The sequence below is a fragment of the Haemaphysalis longicornis genome, unplaced genomic scaffold (assembly GCF_048455015.1).
Source record: "Haemaphysalis longicornis isolate Haplotype H1 unplaced genomic scaffold, Haemaphysalis longicornis Haplotype H1 scaffold_1, whole genome shotgun sequence".
NCBI lineage: Eukaryota > Metazoa > Arthropoda > Arachnida > Ixodida > Ixodidae > Haemaphysalis > Haemaphysalis longicornis.
In genome coordinates this window covers 288,899,518-288,925,135 of record NW_027526203.1, presented here as the reverse complement: position 1 = coordinate 288,925,135, position 25,618 = coordinate 288,899,518, and the positions used below count along the sequence as shown (strand labels likewise).

The 25,618-nt window shown below is 45.7% G+C and overlaps 1 protein-coding gene and 1 non-coding gene across 2 annotated transcripts in view; both read left to right on the top strand.

Annotated features, from left to right (window-relative positions):
* The first annotated feature begins 2,088 nt into the window (after positions 1-2,088).
* Trnat-cgu (transfer RNA threonine (anticodon CGU)) lies at positions 2,089-2,161 on the top strand. Its single transcript has one exon. It is a non-coding gene; the product is annotated as a tRNA-Thr (tRNA).
* Positions 2,162-15,176: 13,015 nt separating this feature from the next.
* The window catches only part of Ret (protein kinase receptor Ret oncogene), a 324,724-nt gene continuing 314,282 nt past the window's right edge, over positions 15,177-25,618 (top strand). Inside the window, exon 1 of the mRNA XM_077679579.1 lies at positions 15,177-16,796. Coding sequence (XP_077535705.1) covers positions 16,706-16,796 — 91 coding nt within the window. The 5' untranslated portion in view covers positions 15,177-16,705. The remainder of the gene's footprint in view (positions 16,797-25,618) is intronic.

The window sequence follows — 25,618 nt, the reverse complement described above, 5'->3', positions numbered from 1 at the left end:
AATGTACCTTCGTCAGTGTTCTGTATTGCTGGCTTGTCTTTCTGTGTTTGTTCAAAGAGCCCCTCACAGCATATATATATATATATATATATATATATATATATATATATATATATATATATATATAGCGAATCAGAAACGGCAAAATGAGCGGCTAGGTGAATTAAGACAGAATAAGGGTGGTAGGTCAGAAAGAGTCTGAAAGAAAGTGGTGAAAAAATGCCCGCCCGAAGCCACGACCTCCAGATAACCGGTCTGGTGCGATGACCACTCCGCTACCGGCGGGGCTGTTTCCCCACCACTTTCTCGGGTACTTATGGAGGTCGTGGGTTCAGATCCCACCCGGCAGGCATTTTTTCACTACTTTCTTTCTGACTCAAAAAATTCTTCATCTGTTTCGATGGCCTACCGCATTCACCCCTTTGTTTTCCGAGGTTTTCTTGACTGTCAACCCTTAATCTATACATATAAGACATAAATAAGGGTTGGCAGTCAAGAAAGAAAACTTCGAAAAGCAAAGGGGAGGATGTGGTAGGTCATTGAAACAGATAAAGAATTTGGAAAGAAAGAAAGTGGAGAAAAAATGCCCGTCGGGTGGGATCCGAACCAACGACCTCCAGAATACCAGTCTGGTTCGATGACCCCTTCGAGCGGGGTCAGCAGCAGCTGGGCACCCTCCAGTCGAAAGGGTACAAGTGCCCCCTGTACCGCCTCGGCAGGGGATAAAGGGCTTGGACACGCTCTACCACTGCGGCATACGTGGGAGCCTGCTGCTTCCCGACTTCAGCCGCTGGCCACCCACCAGTTTGAAAGTGGGAAAATGGCGCCTACCTTGCGGGGTTCCTGGAAACCGTAATACCACGCCGGACCGTATCACTGGGTTACAAGAAAGTGGTAGGTACTTCGGTACCGCTGGGCACCAACCAGTATAAAAATTGGTACAAGCACCCCCTGAACAGGGGATCCAGTGCTTCGGAAGTTACCCGACTTCGTCGGGAAATGTCCCAGTGAAAGGGGTCGTAATTTTTAAACCGCAGCGGTGGCTCAAAGGTACAGCACTCGCCTCGTATGCGGAAGGTACTGGGTTCGAATCATGGTGCCGCCGGGCACCCACCGGTTTCTTTAATGGGTACAGGCGTCCCTGGTCGAGTGCGGACCCTTGAAAGGAGAATCCACGTCTGGAAAGCTGCCTTTACCCTATCGAGGGGCCCCTGACCCTTGTCCATCTGGCGGGGCCCCCGGCCATCATGCCGCGTTGCGCCATTGCCGGAGGTGGAAGAGTCTGGCGGCATGTCCTGCCACAGGCGGTTGCGAGTTGAGCGTCCATCGTGGCTGTGGAAGGCACCATGTGAATTCGTGTTCCTTGGTTGCGCCGGGCACCTACCGGTAAAATAGGTACAAGCGACTCCCCGGCCTGGCGCTCCGCTCTTGTGTGGAACTACAGTGCTTGGGAACTTCACCCGGCTTGCACGGGAAATCGCCCCTATGGGAAGGGGCGGCTGCAAAAACGCGGGAACTTTTTTCTATACACACACACACACACACACACACACACACACACACACACACACACACACACACACACACACACACACACACACACACACACACACACACACACACACATATGTGTGTGTGTGTGCGCGTGCATGCGTGCGTGTGTGTGTGTGTAAGAAAGTGGAGAAAAAGTGGAGATAGTGTGGCATTTTTTCTCCACTTTCTGTCTTTTCAAATCCTTCGTCTGTTCCTATGACCTACAACATTCTTCCCATTGTTTTCCGGGGTTTCCTTGACTGCCAACCCTTATTTCTGTCGTAATTAAACGAGCCCCTCATTTTGCATTCTGATTCGCAACAGGCATAGAGAGGGCCTCTGTTCTAGTAGTCTTGGTGCCATTGGGAGCTTAAGAGGGTTCAACGCTGGTCGACCAGTCTCGACATGCCGTAGACGCTCGAGTCACGGCCCGGGGGTTAAAAAGAAGGTCCCCTTCACCCCGAGTAGTTCGTTTGGCGCTATCTACCACACCCAAGCGCAGGAAACAAAAATACCTTAACATGGATACCCCAGAAAGTGGAGGGGAGAATAGCCCCACCGGTAGCGTAGTGGTCATCGCACCAGACGCGTATTCTGGAGGTCGTGGTTTCGAATCCCACCCGGCGGGCATTTTTTTCCCACTTTCTTTCTGTCTTTTCAAATTCTTTATTTGTTTCTATGACCTACCACATTCTCCACATTGCTTTCCGAGGTTTTCTTGACTTCCAACCCTTATTTCGCTATAAACCATATATATATATATATATATATATATATATATATATATATATATATATATATATATATATATATATATATATATATATATATATATATATATATATATATAAATATATATATATATATATATATATATTTATATATATATATATATATATCGAACCAGACTGGTATTCGGGAGGTCATTGGTTCTGACGTTATTCTGACGAAGGCCGGTCCCTCGGCCGAAACGTTAAACCTTTTCTTTTTTCGACGTGTGTCTTTCTTTTTTGCTATATATATATATATATATATATATATATAGGAGGCTGTAGAATTAGCAATGAACGCGGTAAAAAATTGCGAGGACACCTAAACACACTCTCTATTATTCTTAAACGTACGCTATAATTATTAACGACATTGGGCGAGACGTACCTGATTGCCGCTTCTGCAATTATCATGCTAAAATTACTCGTGTTGGCTTCAGTACATGCATCAACACATCCACTAGTTTCGTCTTTAGCCAATTAGCTTTGTCCGCGTGTGGTGATCTTCATGGCGCGTGCCCGTGGCGATGCCAGAGGTCTCCAGTTCAAACTCCACCCAAGCACAGATTTTCCAAACTTTATTTTCAGCTAACTTGCCCTGTTTTTGTACTTTGATCTGTCAGCCATTTTGTTTGCCGTCTGCGTTCCAGAGACGCTGAATTTTGACTTACGGAGTTGACTAATGCCTTCCATTAAAATTAATGGCACGATAGGGATGAGCGACTTTAACGCGAATGCGCTGCTCAGCACGAGGACGCGGGTTCGATTCCCGGCCGCGGTGGCCGCTTTTCTGATGGAGTTCAAAAGCAAAAACGCCCGTGTGTTCGAGATTTAGGCGCACATTAAAGATACCCAGGTGGTCGAAATTAATCTGGAGCCCTCCACTACGACGCGCCTCATCGCCTGCGTTACGTCGGCGCGTTAAACCCTACAATCAATCAATCTTTATTTATTAACAAAAGCAAAACTGTGTACACAAGTTCCTTCAACACGGCAAGAGTCGCAGAAGCATTACAAAGCAGAAAGAGGTTGGAATCAACTAAAAGGACTAGCGAGTGACACTGACACCATAGGCAGCGTAAGAGATGAGAAAGGCAACAACAAATTACATGAACGATACATTTGAGATACCAGAAAAGTCCTATACACTCACGTTGGCTCGTGACAAGAAAACTGTTGGCAAGGGCTCGAACTGCAGAATAGGCTCCAAAAGTAACAGCAGGCGTAGTTGCAAAAGGGCTCAAACGTGCGGCACGGGGCAAAGCACCGGCTGACAACAGAAAAACAGCCCAGCTACTGCGTCATGGTGCAAACACCGCAGCAGAAAAGCTCGCCGAGTGAGTGAGGGAAACACTTTATTAAACGAGAGGCCGAAGCTCACCAAAGAACCTCAAAAGCACACTTGGCGGGTAAAAAGGCGAACAGAATTCTGATACACATAGAAGGTGGTATTAACGAACTCAGTAACTGGCTCATAAACCCACTTTCCTTTTTATATGCGTTATTCACGAAGGTTACATGTAGTCGCATTACTGACACCATAGACTTTCAACAAACAAAAAAGCGATCTGGCTTTAGGAGGGGTTTTCCAACAATGTGTCATAATCATTACCCCAACAAGGCAATTAAAAATCTGTACAGTACAATAAAACCTAGAATTTCCCATTTAGATATTAGGAAAAAAGCATTCTATTCAATATCCACCATCAATTTGGTGAAATCATTGAGATATCATGGAGTACAGAAGCCACACATAGCACTGCTTGAAGACATCTACGAAGAATACCCGGGCTCGATACATTTTTACAATAAAATTACGAAGATTTTTATGGGGAAGATGCCAGACAAGGAGACATAGGCTCTCCGCAATTATTTGCCGCCTGTATAGAAGGGTTGTTTGTGAAACTCGATCAATTGGGAAAAATCAGCGTTGCGAATATATTTGGAAAACCTGAGTCGTTTGCCCATGAAATCGTCTCATTGAGTCGGTCCAGACAGACCTTGCAAAAAATTGTTCGGGGAACGTACTTGGAAAGCTTGGCTGCAAGAATGAAAATAATTACAAATAAATCTACAGTAATGGTAAATGAACATGCCAAGAAATAGACTTTTAAGGTAGGAAATGAAATGCTTGAACAAGGGATATAACTATCTTGGGAAAGGTATTAGTGCTGATTCAAATAATGAGAAGAAAATTAAACCAAGAATTTGTGTGCTCTGGGATGCATTTCTGAAGTCATGAGCAATGCACTACCTCTGCCTCTAAAAGACTGGTATACAACTATGTGTATTTCTGTTTGTGCTGTATGGGACGGAAACTTCGGATCTCACTGGGTACCTTGAAAGTAAGCCGAAGTCGGCCCAACGAGACATGGAAAGAAGAATACAATGAGTAGCGCTTATGCAAAAGAAAACTGCGTTATCAACAGGAAAAAAAAACTCTGTCCGTAGGCATTAAACCTCAAATCAAGCATAAGAAATGGGGTTGGGCAGGTCATGCAATGGTAATGACGGACGACCGGCAGGCCACTCGTTCAACGGAGTGGGTAGCAAGGAACGGCTACCCACTCCGAAAATGAGAATGAGAAAAACTAGATAGGATGAACTCCGAACGCCCATAAGTGGTTCGGTTGGAAATCTCTGGGAGATGTCTTCGTCCTGAAGAGTGTACGAATGGACTGAGGATAATGACGATGATGATCATAACGATGATGCTTGTGTGCGCGCGTGTGGTGAGTGTGTGAGCACAGTATGCATGTACAGCGTGTGGGGTGTACGTGTGTATGTGTACTTGTATGTACGTGCAAGTGTGCCTGTGTACGTGCGTGTATTTAGTATATATGTGTGTGCACGTATTTCTACTCTACTAATTTTCTGAGGTCGCACAAAGTATACGCGTGAAATGCAGTCTGCACAGCATTCTGGTCATAAGTGTACTTCGCTATTACTTTACGCTGCGAAATCCTTGGGCAAAACTTCAAATAGAGCCGGTCAGATGGAAAGCGCTGCATAGAGACCGTAGCACAACGTGTAGTCGTTCCAGGATTTGTCTGTGGTAGCTGAGGCACGCAGATTTCTCTCTTTATAGGGAATAGAAGTAACTGTTTATGTCGCTCGCCTGTACGTATACAGATGTCCGCCCCGCGTTGTGAACGCGATAAAAAAAAAAGCAGAGCACGGGCAGCCCACCTGTGAGCACCGGCTGCCTTTCCTTTCTCTTTCGCGCTCTTCGAAAATGAATGACACGGGGAACCTCACGCCCGCACTGTACGTCGTCCACGAATCGTTGGCTGCTGCGGCAGCCGTCTAAAGGCGGTCTTGCTCGTCATGGGAGGTCACCACTAGGTGGCATTGTTCTTGCCGGAAAACGCAGCGGTGGAACAGCATATCCTAATAACACTCAATTTTAAAAAAAATGGCGTCCAACGGACAAGGCATATTTGGTTGGCGCCAACCAACGGGCTATAAAATCAATTAAATAAAATTCTAACGTCATAATCTGGACCCGGGATGGATGTGATCTATACGGGTAAATGAGATAATGACAGGGAGTGTTCATAGATGCCGGTTCTTGTAACGTCAGTGGTATATAAACTTGCAATGGTAGCCGAAGAAGTCGAGCAGGGCAAGTGGGTGTATGTATGAATCTTTCAGAAGAACTACAAAGCGCATTTAGATCGAGCTGGCAATTAGAAGACAGCATTTTAGTGCTAACGCAGTGAATAGTTATTTGACAGCCCGGGGCCGATGAGTGTTTCTACCGTTCATAGTAATTAAGACCGCTTATGACAATATAGACAGAGAATTGCAGTCGAATGCTCTGTACCAAAGGGGTATTGATGCAGGCTTCATACAGCACCTCAAGAGAATAATTCAGTACGACAGGATGCACATTACACGGCAAGGACGAAAAAGCGCATAACACGTATACATTCATAGTGGATTCAAACTACTGTTCTCCGTGTTCATTGGACCAGAATAGAACAAGCTGTATTTATCTTCTCGCGCCAATGGATAGGTGATTAAACAGCTCATTCCAGGACTGATGCATGCAAGGTTACTAGCGGATACTGAGCAATACTTGCGGAAACATTCAGATATTAGTGGTAAAGAAGCAACATATCTGGGTATGGGTTCTGGCCCATAAAACTTGGAGGCTATACGATTTAATGATGAACCTACAGCAAGGTTTCAACAAAAATGCATATACTTTTTTGAGGCAGTAACACTTGAGGATGTAGCTAAAGAAAGTGCTACATTAATACTCACAACGTACATTTCAACATGACAGCAAGGTGAAACGCCACTATAATTGGACATAAAGTATCTGGGGGTAGAATAAAAAATTCACGGAATCTTGCACTCACGCGCAAAACTTTAATGGCGAAGCTGTTGTAGGGGAGCATTGCCGGACACATAGTTAAGTTTCAGTATCACTGTTTACTTGCATAGTTGCGGTGCTAGTAATCGTCTTCATATGCATCAAAGAGCTCGTCGTCTTCTTCGCGGCGAGTGGGGAATGCAAAGTCATCCTCAGCCTTGTAGACTTTCACCAGCTCGACTGGCGAAGGTTGCACTAAATCGCGCAAGGCTTGAACCATAGCGAAGCTGCAGGATTTGGTTATACGTGAGCAGGACGCGTCACCACCGATTTGTACAAGTCTGAAATTGTTTATTTACATGTTCTGTCGTTGCTTTGCACTGTGCTAGCAGTAGTTCTCGTCATATGCATCGATATCGTCGTGCTCCTTATGCCAAGCATTACATGCGCGGTAGCGCTAGACGACAGCGCTGGCGAGCCGGTGATCCGGCGGCCTCCGCTGGGCACGCGCTCACGAGCGCTCGGCATTATCATGATTTATTTATTTATTTATTTATTTATTTATTTATTTATTTATTTATTTATTTATTTATTTATTTATTTATTTATTTATTTATTTATTTATTTATTTGGAACCCGGATGGACCAGAAGAATCTGTGGCCCCGAAAGAAGGAGACCACTCTTAGCAGATCTGTCTCCTCCACAATATTTCACTAGGATCCTGAGAGGTCGGTGCTTGACCAAGACTGCTGGGGACGCCAAACGTAACTCGAGTCACTTTATTTGCTTGCCTTGCTGAGAACTTTCAAGGTACTTATTTTTCAGTTACAGCGCACATCGTACTGTGGCTTATAACCGACTACGCGGGAGAGTGCTCAGCAACTGAATATTTTAGCAGCTCAGTCGCATTTAGAGGATCAAATTCAAATTGAATCCGAAATAGAAGCGAACACACCCCATTATGATTACTGAATCAGGTCTGAACTAATGAATCTGACTAGGCTCTCAGTACGCATATCACGTCTTTCTTCCACCTGAAAGAAAAAAGCGGACGCAGCAACCACAGCTTTACCACAAGTGTTAACACCTCTCGGATAGATGCTTGCCCGTGTTTCATGGCAAAGGACTGTAGGCGCCTCCTTTCTTGCTGCTTCTTATTCATTTTATTTACCTCATGGGTACGGATAACATGGATTAGATGAGAAGTAAGCTCAATAAAAAAAATCGACATGTTCCCGCTTCCGCGCTGTCACTTTCCTGTTTCTGAATTCCTTTATATGGAGGTTGCTTACCGGTTTGTCACTTACCTTTCGGCCCTAATTCGGTGATGGGCAGAGATTCAAAACAAAAGCAAAATTTTGGACAAAATTCTGGTGGTATATTAGAAAATCGACTTGCTAATTAGCGGCGCTAACAGTTTGGAAAAGGGGCGACTTGTACCTAGGGGATAATCAGGATTAAGATGACTAGAAGCTTACCTATTAATTGTGGAGAAGTGCACATGTCGATCGGCCTATATGAGTAAGTAATTTGGCAATAACTATTTTCTCTTTTTAAGCTCAGGCTCATATTTCTCTTTTCATCTTGCATTCGCACTATGTTTGGGAATTCGTTCATACCACCACTTCCCAGCTTATTTCTAGCCAGGCTCCACTCCACTCTTTTTAGGTTCCCCTGCTCCCGAGTTGACGCCTCCATCGGCTGCAAAAACGTCGTTTTTCAGGAAGGTGGACGCAGCCTCCATTTCGACCTGTATGGACAATTGGGTATATTTTCTGCGATGTTGTCAATTGGTATATTTGCATTCCCTTACAATGTCTTCAATTATTTTGGTATATTTATTAGAGCGCACACAAGTCTCTTTCTGTCGAGAGCGTTTCCTCATACAAACCTTGTTCTTAAGCAGCCAATTCAGGTTTCGAACAACAACGCACTTCTTCTTGCGTTATTGTAGGAATGTTATTCCTTGACTATATCAACGTTTGGTATCTTTATAAGCCTCCGTAGATTTTTTTTCAGTTTCATCATTTCCGGCCACCAAAACGTCTGCCCTTCTTTAACTTTCTTTTCACAGCCCGAATGGTTTCTTTCTACCTAGCATTATGAAATTTGTCGTCAGTTTTCTAGCTCTACTTTCGCCATTGAGTGTCCACATTTTCAAAGGGGCCATGCAGACAAAAAACAAGTTTGGTTCATTCTAAAGATTGCATCGTTAGAATCATACTGACGCCACTTTTAACGTAGACGTCGCTCAAATGAGCTGCATAATTAGAAAAAAAAGGGAATGGCCATGCGGCCCACTAGCTCATTTCCCGCAACAGAACACATGATGTCATATGCCCAGCGGTGCGGTTGGCTGAGGCCGGCAAAAGGAAACGCAAGTTAGGCAGGACTGATAATAGCTTGCAGAGCGGGCTATTTTCTCTCAAATATTGTGCATATTCACTTTATAGCAGTGTGAATGGTGGGGTAAACAATTAAACTTATGAAAGTACACGTAAACATAGAAGTACCGATGCACACTGTTGTTAGTACTGGTCGCACTATGCTAGTTTTAGCTGCACAGCAGTCCGCCGCTTTGGAGTTGTTCGTCTTACACGACACTGGCCGGATGGCGTAAGCAACGTTGTCTCACGTGACCCTGTTTTTGGAGCATACCCTATGTTTCAAGAAACGATTACTTTGTGCCGTGACAAAAACCAGCCAGGTAAAAATACGGTCAAAAACAACGCAAAGGTGGACAATGATCCGCGGCTGACTAGGGTAGTGCCATCTGGGAGGACTGACGGTGAGCAAGGCTGCAGAGCCTAATGACGCACTGGAAGTTGGTTTGTATACCCGTCCTCATGTCTTCATGGCAGACGTCCCGAAAACACACAATTTCGCGAGAGAATCACAATTGTAACCTAAATTGATTAATTTCTCAGTGAATACGGCATCCTTTTCTGCCGGACAAGCGCTGCGAGCACCATAAAACATGAAATCTTTCGAGTAAAACAAACTTGTATTTTGTCTGCAGGACCCCTTTAAGGTTGCGGCACCTTTGTACGGTCCTGGCCTAACCCTTAATTAATCGGGTTTCCAAGCCTCTCCTGAAAACGGGATTTGTCCGCACTTCTATGGAATCGGCCGACTGCCTTCCGGATAGTCCAGCCCGGAAAGTCGCTCTCAATTCTAGCATAGTGCGGAATACAAAATTTTGAGCGCCGGCACCATTATCCCTGTTGGAATTCCTCGTATGCCATCATATTAACAGCGTAGCTGTTGTGAAAGCCGTAAGTTTGGTGTTGGAGGACAAAATACCAAGAAAATGCGGAACGCTCGTGAGCGCCCGCTTCGCGGCGACCGCCCGGTCCCCGGCTCCCGCAGTCACTTGAGCAATAAATAAATAAATAAATAAATAAATAAATAAATAAATAAATAAATAAATAAATAAATAAATAAATAAATAAATAAATAAATAAATAAATAAATAAATAAATAAATAAATAAATAAATAAATAAATAAATAAATAAATAAATAAATAAATAAATAAATAAATAAATAAATAAATAAATAAATAAATAAATAAATAAATAAATAAATAAATAAATAAATAAATAAATAAATAAATAAATTAGCAGCATGTCCGTCTGAATGCCAGAGTCGGAGCTGGTCAGAGCGCTTCCCATAGTGCGAACATACTTGTGGTCTGGTCTTCCGAGGGCGAGATGATAGGGGAGCCAAAGTTTGCATGGAACAAGGTGATATTGCGCATAGAGCAAGGAATCGACTTCACCACGAACCGTGTAAAAACATTTTTCAGAAGTCCAAACGGGTTTTCCGTATTTCCTTACCAAAAATTACTGCCCATAGATTAAAATGTGATAGTTCGCACTCCTCGGCAACCGGGGCCCGTTTGCCCGAAAGCGATAAATGTGGGAATAAGTTCTCAACTACGACTTTAGCGCTGTCTAGGTAATCAGTCGTTTTCCCGAAATTGATACAAACGCTCGGTTAAGGTAGCGTTTCCGTCAGGTTTTCTGGCAGCCGGCTTATTTGCCGTGGCCGACTTCGACTTATTGGCGTCTTTTTGGTAAGCGGGAACTTAATCGGGAACTTATGCGTACGGGCAAACGGGCCCTGGAAGAGTAATATATTAAGCTTTAAACTGCGCACAAACCAGGCTTTCGCCATCAATATCAGCTGCGCAAAAATAGTTCCCATACTCCAGAGTAATCACTCCTGGAAGAACTGGGTTGAGGCACATAGGTTGGGGCGCACAGTTAGCATTTTCTTGTAGCCTAAAACTGCAAAGCGAAACTGTTAATCCGTTTTTGCTTCCACACAGCGGAAACCTGCCGGTGACGAATACCTTCACAAAAAACAGCGCAGAAAACAAGACGGGAAAATGGAAGTCGCTGTCTGTTGGAATGTTTTAGTCATTTAAAAAAAAACGGAGGACAAAAAAAATTAGCGCCAATCCACACTGTGAATGTGGTTGGAAAGCAAAGCTCTAAACGACACGCACAATGATTGCCCACTGCGACGTCACTTAAATTCACTCACGTCGCTCTACAAATAGTGAAACCAGAAAGAAGTGGAATGCACTTAACCACACCCTCTATTACTTCAAAGAGATATTCTTGGTAAGGTGAAATTAATGCGCGATGCATGAACGGTGGTCGATTGAGTTGTATTGGTGTAGCACATGAGTGGAAACTCTTTTTTTATAAAATTGAAGCTCAAACCCGGTTAGATGACCTGACTTCTCCGTCTCTGCCGTCGCGGACGGAGGCGATGAGATCGACTGCAGAGACGGAGGAGGGGAAGAACAGTAAATACTTCTATTCAGATTTCTCAACGGCACAGAGTGCCGCCCAGGGGAGTGGTTCCGCCTTCACTGTAGCGCATATTCAGTCCTCGCCGCCTGTGCTCTGCCCACCAGCTGAAACTGGGTAGGCAGAGAGGCTCTGGACAGCAGCATCTCACATTGCTCTTGTTCGGAAGTTGACGGAAAGAGAGGAGGGTGCTCAGGGCTAACGTCGCACACCCCGATTATGTGGCAGAGTGTTCCTACTTCTGAGCAAAATTTACATTCAGCGTCGTAGCGATTGGGGTTCATGAAGTGAAGGTGCGTCGGGTGTGTGAAGGAGCCGGATTGTATGAGCCGTAGGGTAGTTTGTTTTTCTTGGAGAGGTCAGGGTAAGGCGAAGGTAGGGTCTGTCTCAGAAGGCGATAATGCTGGGTTATGTCCCTGAACGAGAGAAACGGTCGACTGTTCTCGTGCAGCTCCATAGCACGGGGGGGGGGGGGGGGGGGGGGCGTAAAAGTTCGGGCTTGGTGGGCGTATTCGTTGCCCTCCATGGAAGCGGGAGCTGGTGTCCAGATGAGCTGAATGGAACCATTTCATGAGTGTTTTTTTAGCACGCGCAGTGCAGGTCGGGACACCAAACCCGACTGGTTATCCTGGTATTCTCTTTGGGACTCGGTGACTACCTTACGAACCCCTGTTAGAGTGAGAGCCAATGCGATGGCTGCATTTTCTGCTGCCGTCATTTCTTCGGTCTCTAGTGCGGCACACGCAAGAAGGTTGGTTCCAGAGGTAGCCACAATGATGGCGTACTGCTGCCGTCGATGTTGGGAGGCGCCTGTGTAGATAACTGCATGATGCCCACCGAGGCTGGTGTTGAGCGCTTGAGCCCGCGCTTGTCGGCGACCCTCGTCGTGTGAGGGGTTTATATTTCAAAGCAAAGGGAACATCTTTAGTTCTCGCCGGCAAAAGTCCAGGAGTACATCAAGCGGATTGGCATTTTGTGCTGCCCAGCTAATCTGGAGGAGGACGCTGCGACCCGCCGCAGTTGTGGTCATTCGGTGCTTCTGGATAGAAAGATGGCCCTCTAACCGCTCTTCCATCGTGTTGTAGAGCCCCGTGCTAAGCAGCCTTTCGGTGGACGCACTCATGGAAAGACCAATGGCTTGCTCAACCGCCTTTCTAATCATTATATAAAGCATCATAAATCCTCCTTGCTGAGAAGAAGGAAGGGGGTTGACGTAAGCGATTCTCAAGAGGACAAAATCTTGAAAGGTATCTAATTCCTTGAGGCCTCGCTTCTTGGTGCCTACTCGCCTGATCAAGTGTATAATTTTATTATAGTGTTTTTGAGGCGCTCACTCTTGGTCACTCTTGGTCACTCTTGGTGTTGGTCTGTAGATGTAGGCCCAGTATCTTGATGCTGGGGCTTGGAGTGATGACCTGGCCGTCAAGGAACATTTGAATGTGTTATTTGGTGTGTCGTTTGTCGTGAGTGGGGACGACAAGGAGCTGAGAATTTTAACGTGTGTACTGGAAGCCACAGGCTTTAGCACTATGGTGTGCTAGAAGTGAGATGCCATGGGTTGTTGTGAGCTTCCTTTAATCGCTATCGTGTGGCATTAAGCGAGAATGCTGGGGTTAAATCCGTAGATGTGCTCGGTGAATGCACCACTTTTCTCCCCCCGTTTCGGCGTGGGCTCGTGGCTAAATCGGTAAGATAACAGGCTGTTGATTTGTTACTCTGTAAGTGCCAGGTTCGATTCCTGGCAGTGCAGTGAATTCTTTTATTTGTTTGCGGGAGTTTTCTGGTGACACCAACGGTCGCGAAAGAACCCTTGGGGGGTAGAGGTAAAAAGCTTTGCTTTAAAAAATGGCCGCGTATCTGCTCCTTTCGTTGCAAATGTCGACAAAAGACAATAGTCTTTGGTCGACATTTGCCAAGTAAATGCCTCCCTTCGCTTTTCCGCTCACTTTTCATGTTGTTCTCTTGCGTCGCGCTCCTCCCAAGGTAAACACCCTAAAGGTTTTCTCAAGTCAGTTTAAATTTACCGCGTTCCGGGTGCCTCGATGCTAGCGCTGCCGTACGGCGGAGACACGCGTGAATCGAGGCGCCCTACTTCAATGTTTACAGAACGGCGTTGCCCTAGTCCACGTGCGTTCCAAGCAGTACGTGGAACCTTTCTTGTGGAAGCTTTCGTAACTGTTGCCGCTTGATTTCTTAAAGTGCCGCCAGAAGCTATAGTGGCGCGGGCGAAAGCAGGCGACAGTGTTAATATTTTTTTCTGCACAGGATGTAGTATTTCATTTCGCAAAAATCAAACATCCATGCATTTTTTTTTATAAAGGAACACTGCAAATATCCCTTGTGTATTAATTTTCTGTCCTATATTTGCGTAATGTCTTCTTCTTGTCCAACAATGTTGACAAGTATGAACATATAAACCGGACTCAGGCGTTTAGTTGCACAGACATCGTTTCACTTCGGCCGGGTGGCTGAATCGAGTCACAGACAGACAGACAGACAAACAGACAGACCAAAATTTCTGGGTTTAAAGAGTCCAAGAAAGAATATCGTCTTTAAAACAATTGGCTTAGAACTGGCGCAAATGAGCAACGGACATTTTGACACAAGTTCGTATAGAAAACTGGAGCAAAATATATACGTCCAAAATGAAGTAACAAATTTGAGATCGTGGCGGTAATTTCGGAAGCCCAATGCGCGAAGTCAAACTCCAGAACAGAGGTGAAGCTGAATGAAAAGTACACAGAAAGAACCGCTCTGCCAAGATATGTATTACCCACAAATCCACCTACGTGCGAGTTGTTCGTCGAGCTGGTGCTGAAGCTTCGAAAACACGGCAAAGGAGGACTCATGTGTTGCCGCCTTTCCTCCAACATCTTCGTCTGTTAGTGATTTCATATTTTTCAAGTTTCACGTGCATCCCGTGCAACTCGGCACCCACCTGAGCTCAACTTAATGATCAAAAAGTTAAAAACCAATTTCCATACCGTTAAGTGTTGTTAAACCAGCATGTTGGGCATATTTTAGTACTTGTGTTAAATATTCAGCACTGTATATACTCTATGCACAACCTTCGAAAGACTTATTTTGTAGTTTGAAAAAAGGAGCTCCCGCTTTGGTGACACGCGGGAGAAGTTGTCTGATTGCGGGTTAGATATGGGACACCGTTTATTTTGTTTTAGAGTTCGAACACAACTTCGCAGACTGCTGCCACGTAGCTCAGCAGATACCGTCTCCTAGCAAGCTCCGGTTGCCCAGCGCGATACGAAGTGGTTTGATCGGCTCCCGAACATTGACAGGCCGCGGATCGGAATGGAAGACATGTGGGCGGTGTACGGGGAACTGCGTGTTCCAATAGTGATAACGCTGTTCCAATACGGGGCAGGCGAAGCCGATATCTGGCTGCTCCAGTGAACGCGGGGCTTGAGACAACGATCGCGATACCGCACGTGTTCCTGCCATGATAGCTGCGGCACTTCCGCAGGCCTTGTTTTAGCGTTTTTGATGTTTCCCAACTTCGCGCTCGAGCGCACACTTGCTAAAGCCCTCTCCAAACTGGAACCAGACAGCCCAGTACTTGTTAGCAGGGTTGGCGCTGCGAGGTCGGGGGAGGGTAGTGCTCAGTAAAGGGCACCCTCTCCCCTCGCAGGGATCGACCAGGGAGCACGTGTTGTTCGGAGCGCGCAGCGGTGTCGCGAGCGCATGCGCCAGCAGCAGCAGTCGCGGCTCACAGTCCCGCCGCCAACAGCCGGTCCGGAACCAGAGCGCAGACGACGAGGGCGAACCTAGGTGCGCTGTCGCAGCTCGGACGAACTGCACTTGCGCCGGCACCAGTTGCGCGCGCGCGCGCCGATGCATCGCCGCCGTGGACGAGGATTTGAACGAACGCTTCCGACGCGTGCAACCGACCAGGGTGCGTGACAGGCCGTCAAAGTCGTGAGCGGTCTCCGTTTCTATCTCAGAGAGCCGTGCCGCGTGTTTTGCTGATCGCCAGCGAAGTTGTTCAGCGTGATTCCTTTGGGACCTCCGTTGACTTACCGGAAAGTGCGGCAAACAACGAACACTCGCCCCGTTCGTACGCTAGGGAATCCGGGAGCTTGGTAGGGACGGCGGGTTGCTTCTTCGGGATAAACTTGCTGGGAACGACACTGTCGTGAGCTCCACTGTGCATTCACAGTGTCATTTTTCTCATTTACCATATTTTGTAGACCTCACCGCCACAAACGTCGAGGCGAAACTTAAGTGCACCTAGAATATTTGCCGGTATTTTTGTAGATCGGCAGTAAAGTAATTTACTTGCAGGCCTAACGGACGAAATGCTTCTAACTCCTGGCTGCGTGCTATAACCCGTGGCCTTGTTTTTGTACAGCGTGTTCAAATTACAAATTAATTCGTTTTTCATCCACAATAACGTGAAAGAGGGCAATGCTGCATTTTCAAACGTTTTATTGACGATTTCCATTTACAGGCGGTATAACCGCAAAAGTCGTAATTTTAATAGAAAGGAACGGCCAACCTTGACCTGCACATTCTTTTGTATTTAGCTCGCATGGCAGCAAGATTGGCTGCCTCATCTACTTTTCATTCATTCGCGAAGGTTACTGGCGAGTAAGGCCAGCGGTGCCAGAACAAATCGGTCAAATGCCAAAGCTCACTTTGGTCCAATATTTCCGCAGCTTTAGTCGAAACAGCATCGAAGTGACCTGAGGAGTGCCAGTCTGACAGCTCGCGCAGGAAGCGACCTTTTAGGGACCGGATGCATACGGAGCGGCTGTCGACTCCTTTGCTTTTCATCCGCCTTGTTGTTGTCGATCGGTTCGATCGTTGAACGTGTTGTCGGCTCTGGAAAAGTAAAGACCTGCAGGCTAGTTGACCGCCAGGGAGCGACCTTACGTCGGAAGTGATGCTACAGTGTCCGCTCTGTTCTTGCGGTGGAGCTGCGGGACGCCACGTCGAGGCCGGCCCAGTTTCGCGCAGGCCGTGCGGGTAGATGCCGCCGCGCGACTGATCTCTATGTGCCGTCGCGAACGCCGCTGTTGACGGACTGATCCACCAAGGTCCTACGGTGCTCCACACGAGGACCACCCGGCCGCCGGAGACACCAGAAACAAAACAAGTCGTGCCTTGGACAGAACGAGCCCACATCAGCTCTCCTATTTTGGCGCGCAGTCGTAGTTTTTTTTTTGTTTTTTTTTTTTTTGTTTAGCAGAAGTTAAGCGACATCACAGTGCGGCGGTCTCCGGTGCAACACCACCAACAAGCATGCGGAATCTCCCGAAGCACGTCGTCTGCGCAGCAGTCCTCCTGTGGAGCCTTCTGCCCTCAGCTTTTCCGACGGAACCGGCGCAAACGGGTGAGTGAATTCCCCTTCAGTGACGCCTCGCATGATTAAGCGCGAAAGCCCGGCGCGGATTTGGCAGCGTGTCTCCTGCCTTGGTCAGCAGACGCACACGAAAAAGCCAGAATTCGCACAACCAAGCTGTTTAAGAATAAGTGTGCATCTGGTGGTCATCGCTCCCTATTTTCGTGTTCTCGTGGTGTTTTATTTCGTATGTCGCATCGACTTACAGAACTGACAGTGCTTGCATAGCCTCGGCACTTCTGAGGAAGGGAAAAGTTGAGGTTAATTTCATTTTTGGTGTAAAAATTTGGCCTGAGTATTCTTCGCCGTTTCATTTTTTTTTCTGGTGTTCCGGCTGAAAATGTCGAAATACAGGTAGCTAAATAAAAATAATAATATACACCCACCAGACAAAAATAAAAAAACAGGGGGAAGCTGAAAAACGTAACACATTAAACAATATGGAACGTTCTCTCCCGCGCAGGAACTGGTAACAAGTGCAGTGTTATCTGTTTCTAAGGCTAGGCTATATATATATATATATATATATATATATATATATATATATATATATATATATATATATATATATATATATATATATATATATATATATATATATATATATAATGGGTGCGCGTTCGTACGTGCGTGAGTTACATCTATCGGCACTTGAGTGGAAAAGCAAACTTGTCCTGCTGATCCCCCTTCTCCCCAACACACCCTACTTGCGCTGTCAGAAGTGAACTAAAAGAAAGAGAACTCCTCCGGCATCTAATCATGCTCCTACTTTCTGAGCGTACAACTGCCGCAACGTAACCGGGCTTGAGTTTAGAAGCCGGATGATTTCGCTTCTTAGAGAGCTAAAAAGAACTAAATGAAACTGAAATACTGCAGCCTCACAGCCTCATGGAAAGTGCGACTTCACACGCAATACGCACGAAGATGCGAGTTCCTATCATGCTAGAGTTTCTTTGCCCAGTTCTGAGAGAACATCCACGGCTTTCTCACATTAGTGGGTGCGGCAGAGCGTGATTGAACAGTGGGTGAGGCATTGCGTTGAATGCCAACCCTTATATATATATATATATATATATATATATATATATATATATATATACTGGAGGAAAGAGCTCTTTCTTATACCCGTGCCACACGTACACACAAAAAATGACATTAAGTGTTTAATGCCTTAAGATAACAAATGTCATTAATTGCGCGGGCCGTGCTACATGCGAAAACGCAAAGGCATTAAATGTGTTAGGCATGATGGTGATCATGACAAAAAAGAGAAATTCACTCGTATTTTAGAAGTCTTTATTGTAGAGCAAAACGCTTTAGAAGCGTTAAAACTGTGTTTTGCGAAAGAAAATTTTATGAGAAATAGTGTTTTCTTAAAAATGGTGGGAGCCGTTTCTAAAAGTGGCTTCAGCATGCCGTCGCCGGCCAGCGGTAGCTAAATCCGAAAAATTTAACACGAAGAGTAACTAACGCGATGTTCTTACTTTTGCCTCTGTTCTAGTGAACTTCGTCTTCTTCAAAACTTCGCCACCCATTGTGCACAAAAAATTGTCATATTTCGAAGTTTAGCTACATTTCCGCATCAACACTCTGGTGCTGAGAGTTTCGGTGGCTTCATTTGGTGCTCATCGCGTTCGAGAGTAGGCAGATTTAAGGCGTTCGCGAAGGCAAATGAGTTGTGCGGAAATCCTTAAACCAAAATGACATTAAAGCGAATGGCATTAGATTTTTGTGTGTAGCAGCAAATTAATGGCATTAAAACTTAAGGCATTAAGCATTTAATGTCATTTTTCGTGTACTTGTGGCACGGGTATTAGTGCATGTTCGCATTTATTACTGATGTAGACTAGTTACTGATGCATAGTACGAAAATGCGGTTACCAGGAACACGGTAGAATTTATTAAAGTTATAATTCTTTGGTACTGTGATTTTATTTCATCTAAATCATCATAGAGGAAAGCCTGGGCGATGTATTGTGTACAAAGGGTGAAATGTTTTGCCTGCAAGGAATGAACGCGCACAAAAGCACTTGAGGAATTCCGCGTATCAAAGGAAGGAGGTATAACAAAATGTTGGCGCCCTTGATTGCCTACGGCAGAACACCGAAGGGCGCACAGCACACAAATGCATCACTGTTTTGTTTGCTGTAATTGTTGGAGCAGTTTTGCCCTTTTTGAAGAGAATGCATCGCAATCACGACTTCGTGAATATGCGAGTAATTCATCTCAGTATCGTGGTTGCTTATGAGTTCCGAATGGGGCAGTAAAACGAGGTGCAAAGATGCTCACAGCATGTCGACCTCGTCAACTGCACACGGTGCTTGCATGGCGACTTTCTTGCTGGAAGCGGCGTTGTAGGTTCTCACAGTGTTGGAGTGAGGTCGAGTGTGAGGTAGAATTAAGAGGAAGATGAGACTACAATGGGGCTTTTGGTGTCATCTGGATGTTAAGCTGAACATTCCTTATTCGACCCCAACCTGGATTGCGAGGCGAAGGGATGTCGCTTTAAAGGTCTAGATACTGAATCCTGCAGGTAGAGGAAATTTATTTTAGTTTTAAGGGAAATCAAAGTTTGTTAGGTGATTCGCCTATTCCATGCTGCGAAGGTCGTTAAGCACGACAAAAATTTTCTGTTGTGATCTGCAACCCAACATTAACGTGCACGCACTATCTTAACAGCCAATTTCTCGGCTGAAATGCAGGCTGTCATGTTTATTACTCGTAATTATAGGCCAAACATTGGAACGAACCAAGACGAGGACGATGAGAGGTGGACACCTGCTGGGCTCTATACTTCTCGGCGTCCTCGGCTTTGTGTGCCGTAATTTTTGTTATTGTCTCATGCTGTTCTATTACAATACAACATAGCGACGAAAAAAGACAGAAGAAAACTAGTTGTCCTTGCCCGTATATTATTCATTGCCATTTTCCACAGAGATATTTGCGAAAATAAAGCGGTTTCTGAAAGCCTAGCTACGCCGATGTATTTTAAAATGTCAGCCGACGTGCTAATTATACGCCAGTTTCGATTACTGCGACGAGACATAATCTGTAAATTTTGGGAGCGGGAACCAGGAGTGGGTGGGAAAAGAAACAGGACGGGCGTTAGCCGCCCAGTAAAGTACCTAATACTTAACAGCGGGAGGACCATACCCAACGGCACGGCTGCAAAATCAGGCATAATCTTTACTTTAGCCCTTCGTATTTTTCTTTCCTACTTTACTTTCGCATTCTCCTATTTCGCTGTTCAATTTTTGTGTTCTCTATTTTCAGATACTTTTTCTGCGCGCGATGTATAATACGATTTAAATTTAAGGGAACCATGCAAAACTTCCGATAAACGCTCCCACTCCCCTCGTGCCTGGCAACACTGCGGAAGCTATACTTATCGTCAGGACAGAGTGTAACTGCATCATTGGCTCGTCACAGCAGATACATCTTCGAATTTCTGCTTTGCTTTTGTTGCAATTATCTGTGAATGGGGCTATCAAATGCTTTTTTGGTGAAACTTCGAAGAATTCGGCCAATAGCCTTTAGCTCTAGTGACGTCACTCAAGCAAGCAAAACATGCTTACACCAAGAAAGAGGGAAAATCTTTTGAGATAGTTTTCAATTTGTCAGATGGGCGTAGAGCCCACAATTTGGCTGAGGTACTTCGTGGCCACCTATTCTAATCCCTGAATGAGCTTGTATACATCTTGCGAGCGTTTCAGATCTACAAAAAAGATAGAAAGTTTTGCAATGTACCTTTAAAAACAACCTTTAGTGCGGCGACATCGTTACGCACGGCAACCGTATCGCCCATGATCTTACAATTTCTACGTTATATTGCATCGGAGAGTCTTGGATGCTTCATCATCCCGAGCAATCTCACGTGACGTAGCTTCGAACTGACAGTTTGAGCACAGGCCTTCGCGGGAGCCGCTTAGTGTATACCTGGAAACAGCGCACGTGCCATAAAAAAGGAGCTCTTCAGCGGGCAGAAAAAATCAAGAAAACACCGACAGGCGAGCATGTGGGCGGACGTACTTTTTTTTTCACCGGTGTAATTTAGCCAGGGCTACATATATGCTTGTATCAGGTGACATCCAGTTTCAACATAGCCGCGTGACATTAGGCAGCTTCTGCGCTCAAATTTGATCCACGTATACATTTGTACGCAGGCGCCACATGGTGGCCACACCAGTCTAATGGCAAAGATACACTGCAGGCTGTGGTTAGTGGCCACCACCCTATAAACGAGCTCCTAGAAGTTAAGGAACTTGTGCTCCGGTGAAATACGGTGGCTGCTGTGGAACAGCGGGATCTGCTCCGCTGTTTTGCGCTGAATGCAGAAAAGTGCACTGCCACAAAACAAGTTCTAAAGGCCAGGCACCTTGATGTAGCGTTGTGTGGGTGCAAAGCGCGAGACTAAGCACTCTTGAAATATTGGTACTGTCTTGTCTATCACATGTTGGGAGATTATAGGCGAATATATGCACAAATTTGATGAAAGGAAGAAAAATACTCCTTAGGAGGATATTTGGCGTTCGCGGTCCACGAGACGGGTTGACGAGGTTGGCAGTTGCGTTTTGTATCGCGATCTCGCGGTTGTGGGGATACCTGAAAGCACCGATATTTCGATTCCGATGACGTTAGTTAATAGGGAAGAAGCCGGGTTAAGTTTGATATTTGGTTCCAGAACATTCTGGTGGTTGTTCATTGTTTTGAAGAGCTTCATTCCCTTTTTTCATGAAAGTTGCCTAAAATGGATCACATAAGCTGGTTCGGTTACCCCTGTCTCTGGTTTTCGGGTCACTGGCGATGGCGGTTCTAATACAGATCACGACATGGGGCGTAGTGATTCCCTCCTGGGTATAGCAGGTTCTTTCGTTCAGTTTCACGCAAGGTGAAAGATATTGTTTTTCAACGACGCTGGAAGCGAAGGCGTGCAGTTTCATGCTAAAGGACATCCGGCATGATTCTCGTGTTCCGCGTGGTTCCGAAAAACAAATATATATTTCCAGCAAAGGAACATCCGGGAATTGGAGCTGCGAGAAGCGTTTGTCGGCCGCTATTCCGCTTCACAATACAATAAGCTTCAGGGAACTTGCCACTGCGTAATGATTTTTTGTTTTGTTTGCTGCTAGCATAGAACATTTTCCAATTATTATTTTTTTTTGTGAGCACAAGCCCGTAATTTTAGTTGGGCCAATGTACTTCAAAAGGCGACCACCGAAAGATGTCATTTTTTATTGAATGTTAGGCTGGAAAATTACAGCAGTTGTGTAGATCTCAAAATTGGTGACATAAAATTACGGCAAATAAAGTATTTTTCTCTCATCCTTAATAAAGAAAATGACAAAATTAAAGGTTGCAATTTCAAGGTTTGCGCTGCCTTCGTAACTAAAGGAGGAAAATTCGAATTTCCACAATGTGCTTTGAGCCGCGGATGTAGCCTGCTGTAATTGCACCTCTAGTTTACGAAAAATTGAGGAGGGCCTCCCCCTCCCCACTAGCCCTTATCGTGGAGAAGCAACTTTTTCCCACCGCATCAGGGATGTTGAGCGCGGGCCCACCTGGACCAGAACAAAGGACACGAATCAATAAAAACCGCACAACGATGTTTCCTTGGTTCCCGTTGAAGGTAGAACTGCACTGAGCTTCGCGTATTAACAAACCAACGCTCACGCTATCCTGCAGTGCGCTTGTCCGCATGTCTGCATAACCTACTTCGAATTCCTTCTAATTCCCAACTTCGCTAAGGCTTTGCCGCAGTCGCAGTGTTTTTCAGCTGTTGATTATGACATATGGGCCACCTTGGAGCATCAATGTGTTTTTCGCGGAGCACTTTGTGTGTACGACCGAGTGTTTCTTGTCCAGTGTGTTCGGCTCGCGCTTCAACTTCGCGTTACCTCAGCGCGCACTTGGAAAGCGAGCCTAACACTTGGGCAGAGACTGAGTGGAATAATGTAATTTAAGCGAGACAGCCTCTTCCCCCCCGCACCCTTCAGATCTAGTGCCAACGTTTGCCGCTCACCAGAAAGAAAAAAAAAGATGATATACAAGGGGATGATTGACAATAATAGATGATCGACCATGTATATTGTGCCGGTGGTTTCACGGTGCAGGGCGACAGCGATTGCCGATGAAACGATCGTAGAGGTCGCTTAACTTCCGACGTACTTCTACACTAATATCTGGAATGGACGGCAGCTGCTGTAGTCGTGCCGTATTGTCGGCAGGGTGTTCTGCTTTTAATGTTTTTGCCTTCCCTCGCCGAGCATCCGGCAAGCAAGGTGCGGTTCACGCACTGGTTACAATGCGAGAAGGAGAGGAGGGGAAAGAGGGAGGAGGGTGTAGGCGTACCCAGACGTTTCCTTTGGTGTGCGTTTAATCGTGGAAAACAAAAACAAGGGACACAGGTTACTTCGCCCTTAAAAGCGCTATGAAATGCGTTTGGAACGTGGCAAAGGAAATATGTCTGTGGTTAGAGTAAGTGGCCAGCGGCGTCTGTGCAAGTGTAACTTTCTTTGCATACAGGGGAAAGCTTACAGTCTTGCTGAAAAGTTTTGCATCATAGTTCATCCGCTTATTTTGAATCCCCGCCATTTTTTCCGCGAATTTTCACGTCATTGCCCCTTTTACGCGACCCGCAGCAGAGCTGCCTGATATTTGGGGCGATTTTTCTTGTAATTTGAAGTGTCGTGGTTGAGTCGTCAACTTACAGTCGGTGGGCTCCATGCCATACGGCTCCCTGCAATATTTACTAGAGGAGGAAAAGGCGGAGGAATAATTTTATTCGTCCACCAGTCAATTCACAACAGATAAGTCCTTCTCCCCCGTCGCCCCTAGCCGTCCGCAGGAATCCCTTGAGGCTCAGCAGCAGCCAGGGCATGACCGATGATCTCTCTCTGGCTCTTGGATACTCGGAGGAAATGACGAAGCTCATTCGGACGCCCGAGGTCTCCCACACCAGTCGACCCCTGCAGCCTCTCAACCCACTGACGAAATTAACCCTGGATAGGCAATGCGCACGTATCAAGACATTACACAACACTATAGAGGGAGCAGAACAATTTACCCAGAAGCGGACAGTATGCTAAGTAAAAAGGAAGAAGGCGTATGGAGGAAGTTACAAACGGGAGTTTTTTCGAACCTTGCGCTGTGCAGTAAGCTGCACCCAGAAATATTTACTAGAAAAAAAAACAAAAAAAAAACTGGCGCTGCAGTCGGGAGTCATCATGGGAAATGTGGGAACCCGATTGACAGCTATAGTGTAGTGATTAAACCTCTAGGTGGTGAAAAGTTTGCTAATCGGTTTTAGGCTTAATGGGGCGTCGCATCAGCTGTGATTTTTCGCTGTCGCCTTATCTTGTATATTTGAAGCCGCCCGCCATGCCCCGTACTCGGAGTAGGGATGGGCAGTATCAAGGCATCTTTATAACAGAGCCGACTGCAGCGGGACAAGCGAGCGGCGAGGTGGGAGTGCGCCGTTCAGACGCATATGTGGTGTGCCAACAGGGTGGGCTTCACCGAGCATTGAAACGTGCGAGGAACCTGATCTGTGTGGTCAGGTACTTACTCGAAGCAAGAAAATTCGTCGGTCGGCTTGCGTCTGCTATATGAAACTTAAATCTGTCACCGCTAAACCTACAGGCTGCATGACAGCAATAAGAGCCGTTAAGTTGACCCCATACTCTCATGAAGTATCACACTCCAACGCAAGGAACAATCACCGTTATCGTCGTCGCAGTACCTGTCGACGCGGGTGATTGGTGTAACGCTAAATGTAAAGAATTTCGATTGTCGTCTACTTGCCATCAGTCAGGAACATTGTATCTCCATAACTTCAAATGTAACACTGAAGTTATGGACACTGTGACAGGGTTCTGTAGAAAAATGCGTTAATGGCAGGTTAACTAATTCATCATTGTCATTTAACAATCAACGCAATAAAGTAATCCGCTGCGTGCGCTAATTTCTAAATTTATTCGCGATGATCCGCTGAATTTCATAGCGTATGGCGGACATGAATAAAGAGGTTGCTTTTTTTTTCAAATGGGTTATTTATTTGGAATCGTAAAAGGAGACTAATGCTATGTTCAGACTACCGACGTAACAGCCATATTGTGGGCTATGGACGGAAAAAAAAAAAAAAAAACGGCGTTTGACGCAGCTCGGTTGGCTGAGACGTCAAATGACGTCATTATTAGAGATATTACGACAGTTGCGACAACAGTCTGAACTCGACCTCAAGCGTAAAAGCAGCTTGGTTTACATGGGTAGAGCATAGTGCCGCGAATACAAATATAGTGCTCACAATAGCAGCAGTTACTTATTAACGCCGAAAATGTCAAAAGCGCGAAAATTGGTGTCGCCCCCTGCATTCACTTTCACACGCTACGATTTGTGGCACCAAGAATCTTGAATGCTGACGTAATGGATTGGTGGAGCTTGTCTACGCGTTTTTTTGAAACAAACACTAAGGAGGAGACATGTAAATGTAAAATAACTGTATTGCGGGAACGTTTTCTGGCGGCGCGATTTTTTTATACACACAAACCTCAGTTATCAACAGTTATCAACGCCTACTACCTGGCCCTCAGCCCAGGTGTTTCAGCTTTGATTTTGTGGAAAGTTTCTCCTCGCGCGCAGGCGCAGTCAAAAGATGCATGCATGCCGTGAACGCGAGAGGCTACCGTGCCTACTTGCCTCAAGCGCACATATATACCGCAGACAACGGCAACATCAGTGATGACTCGCACAATCGGCTTCAAATGAGACGGGTGACAACTATATTAATTGGGTGTGTATTTTCTACGCCTCGTCCC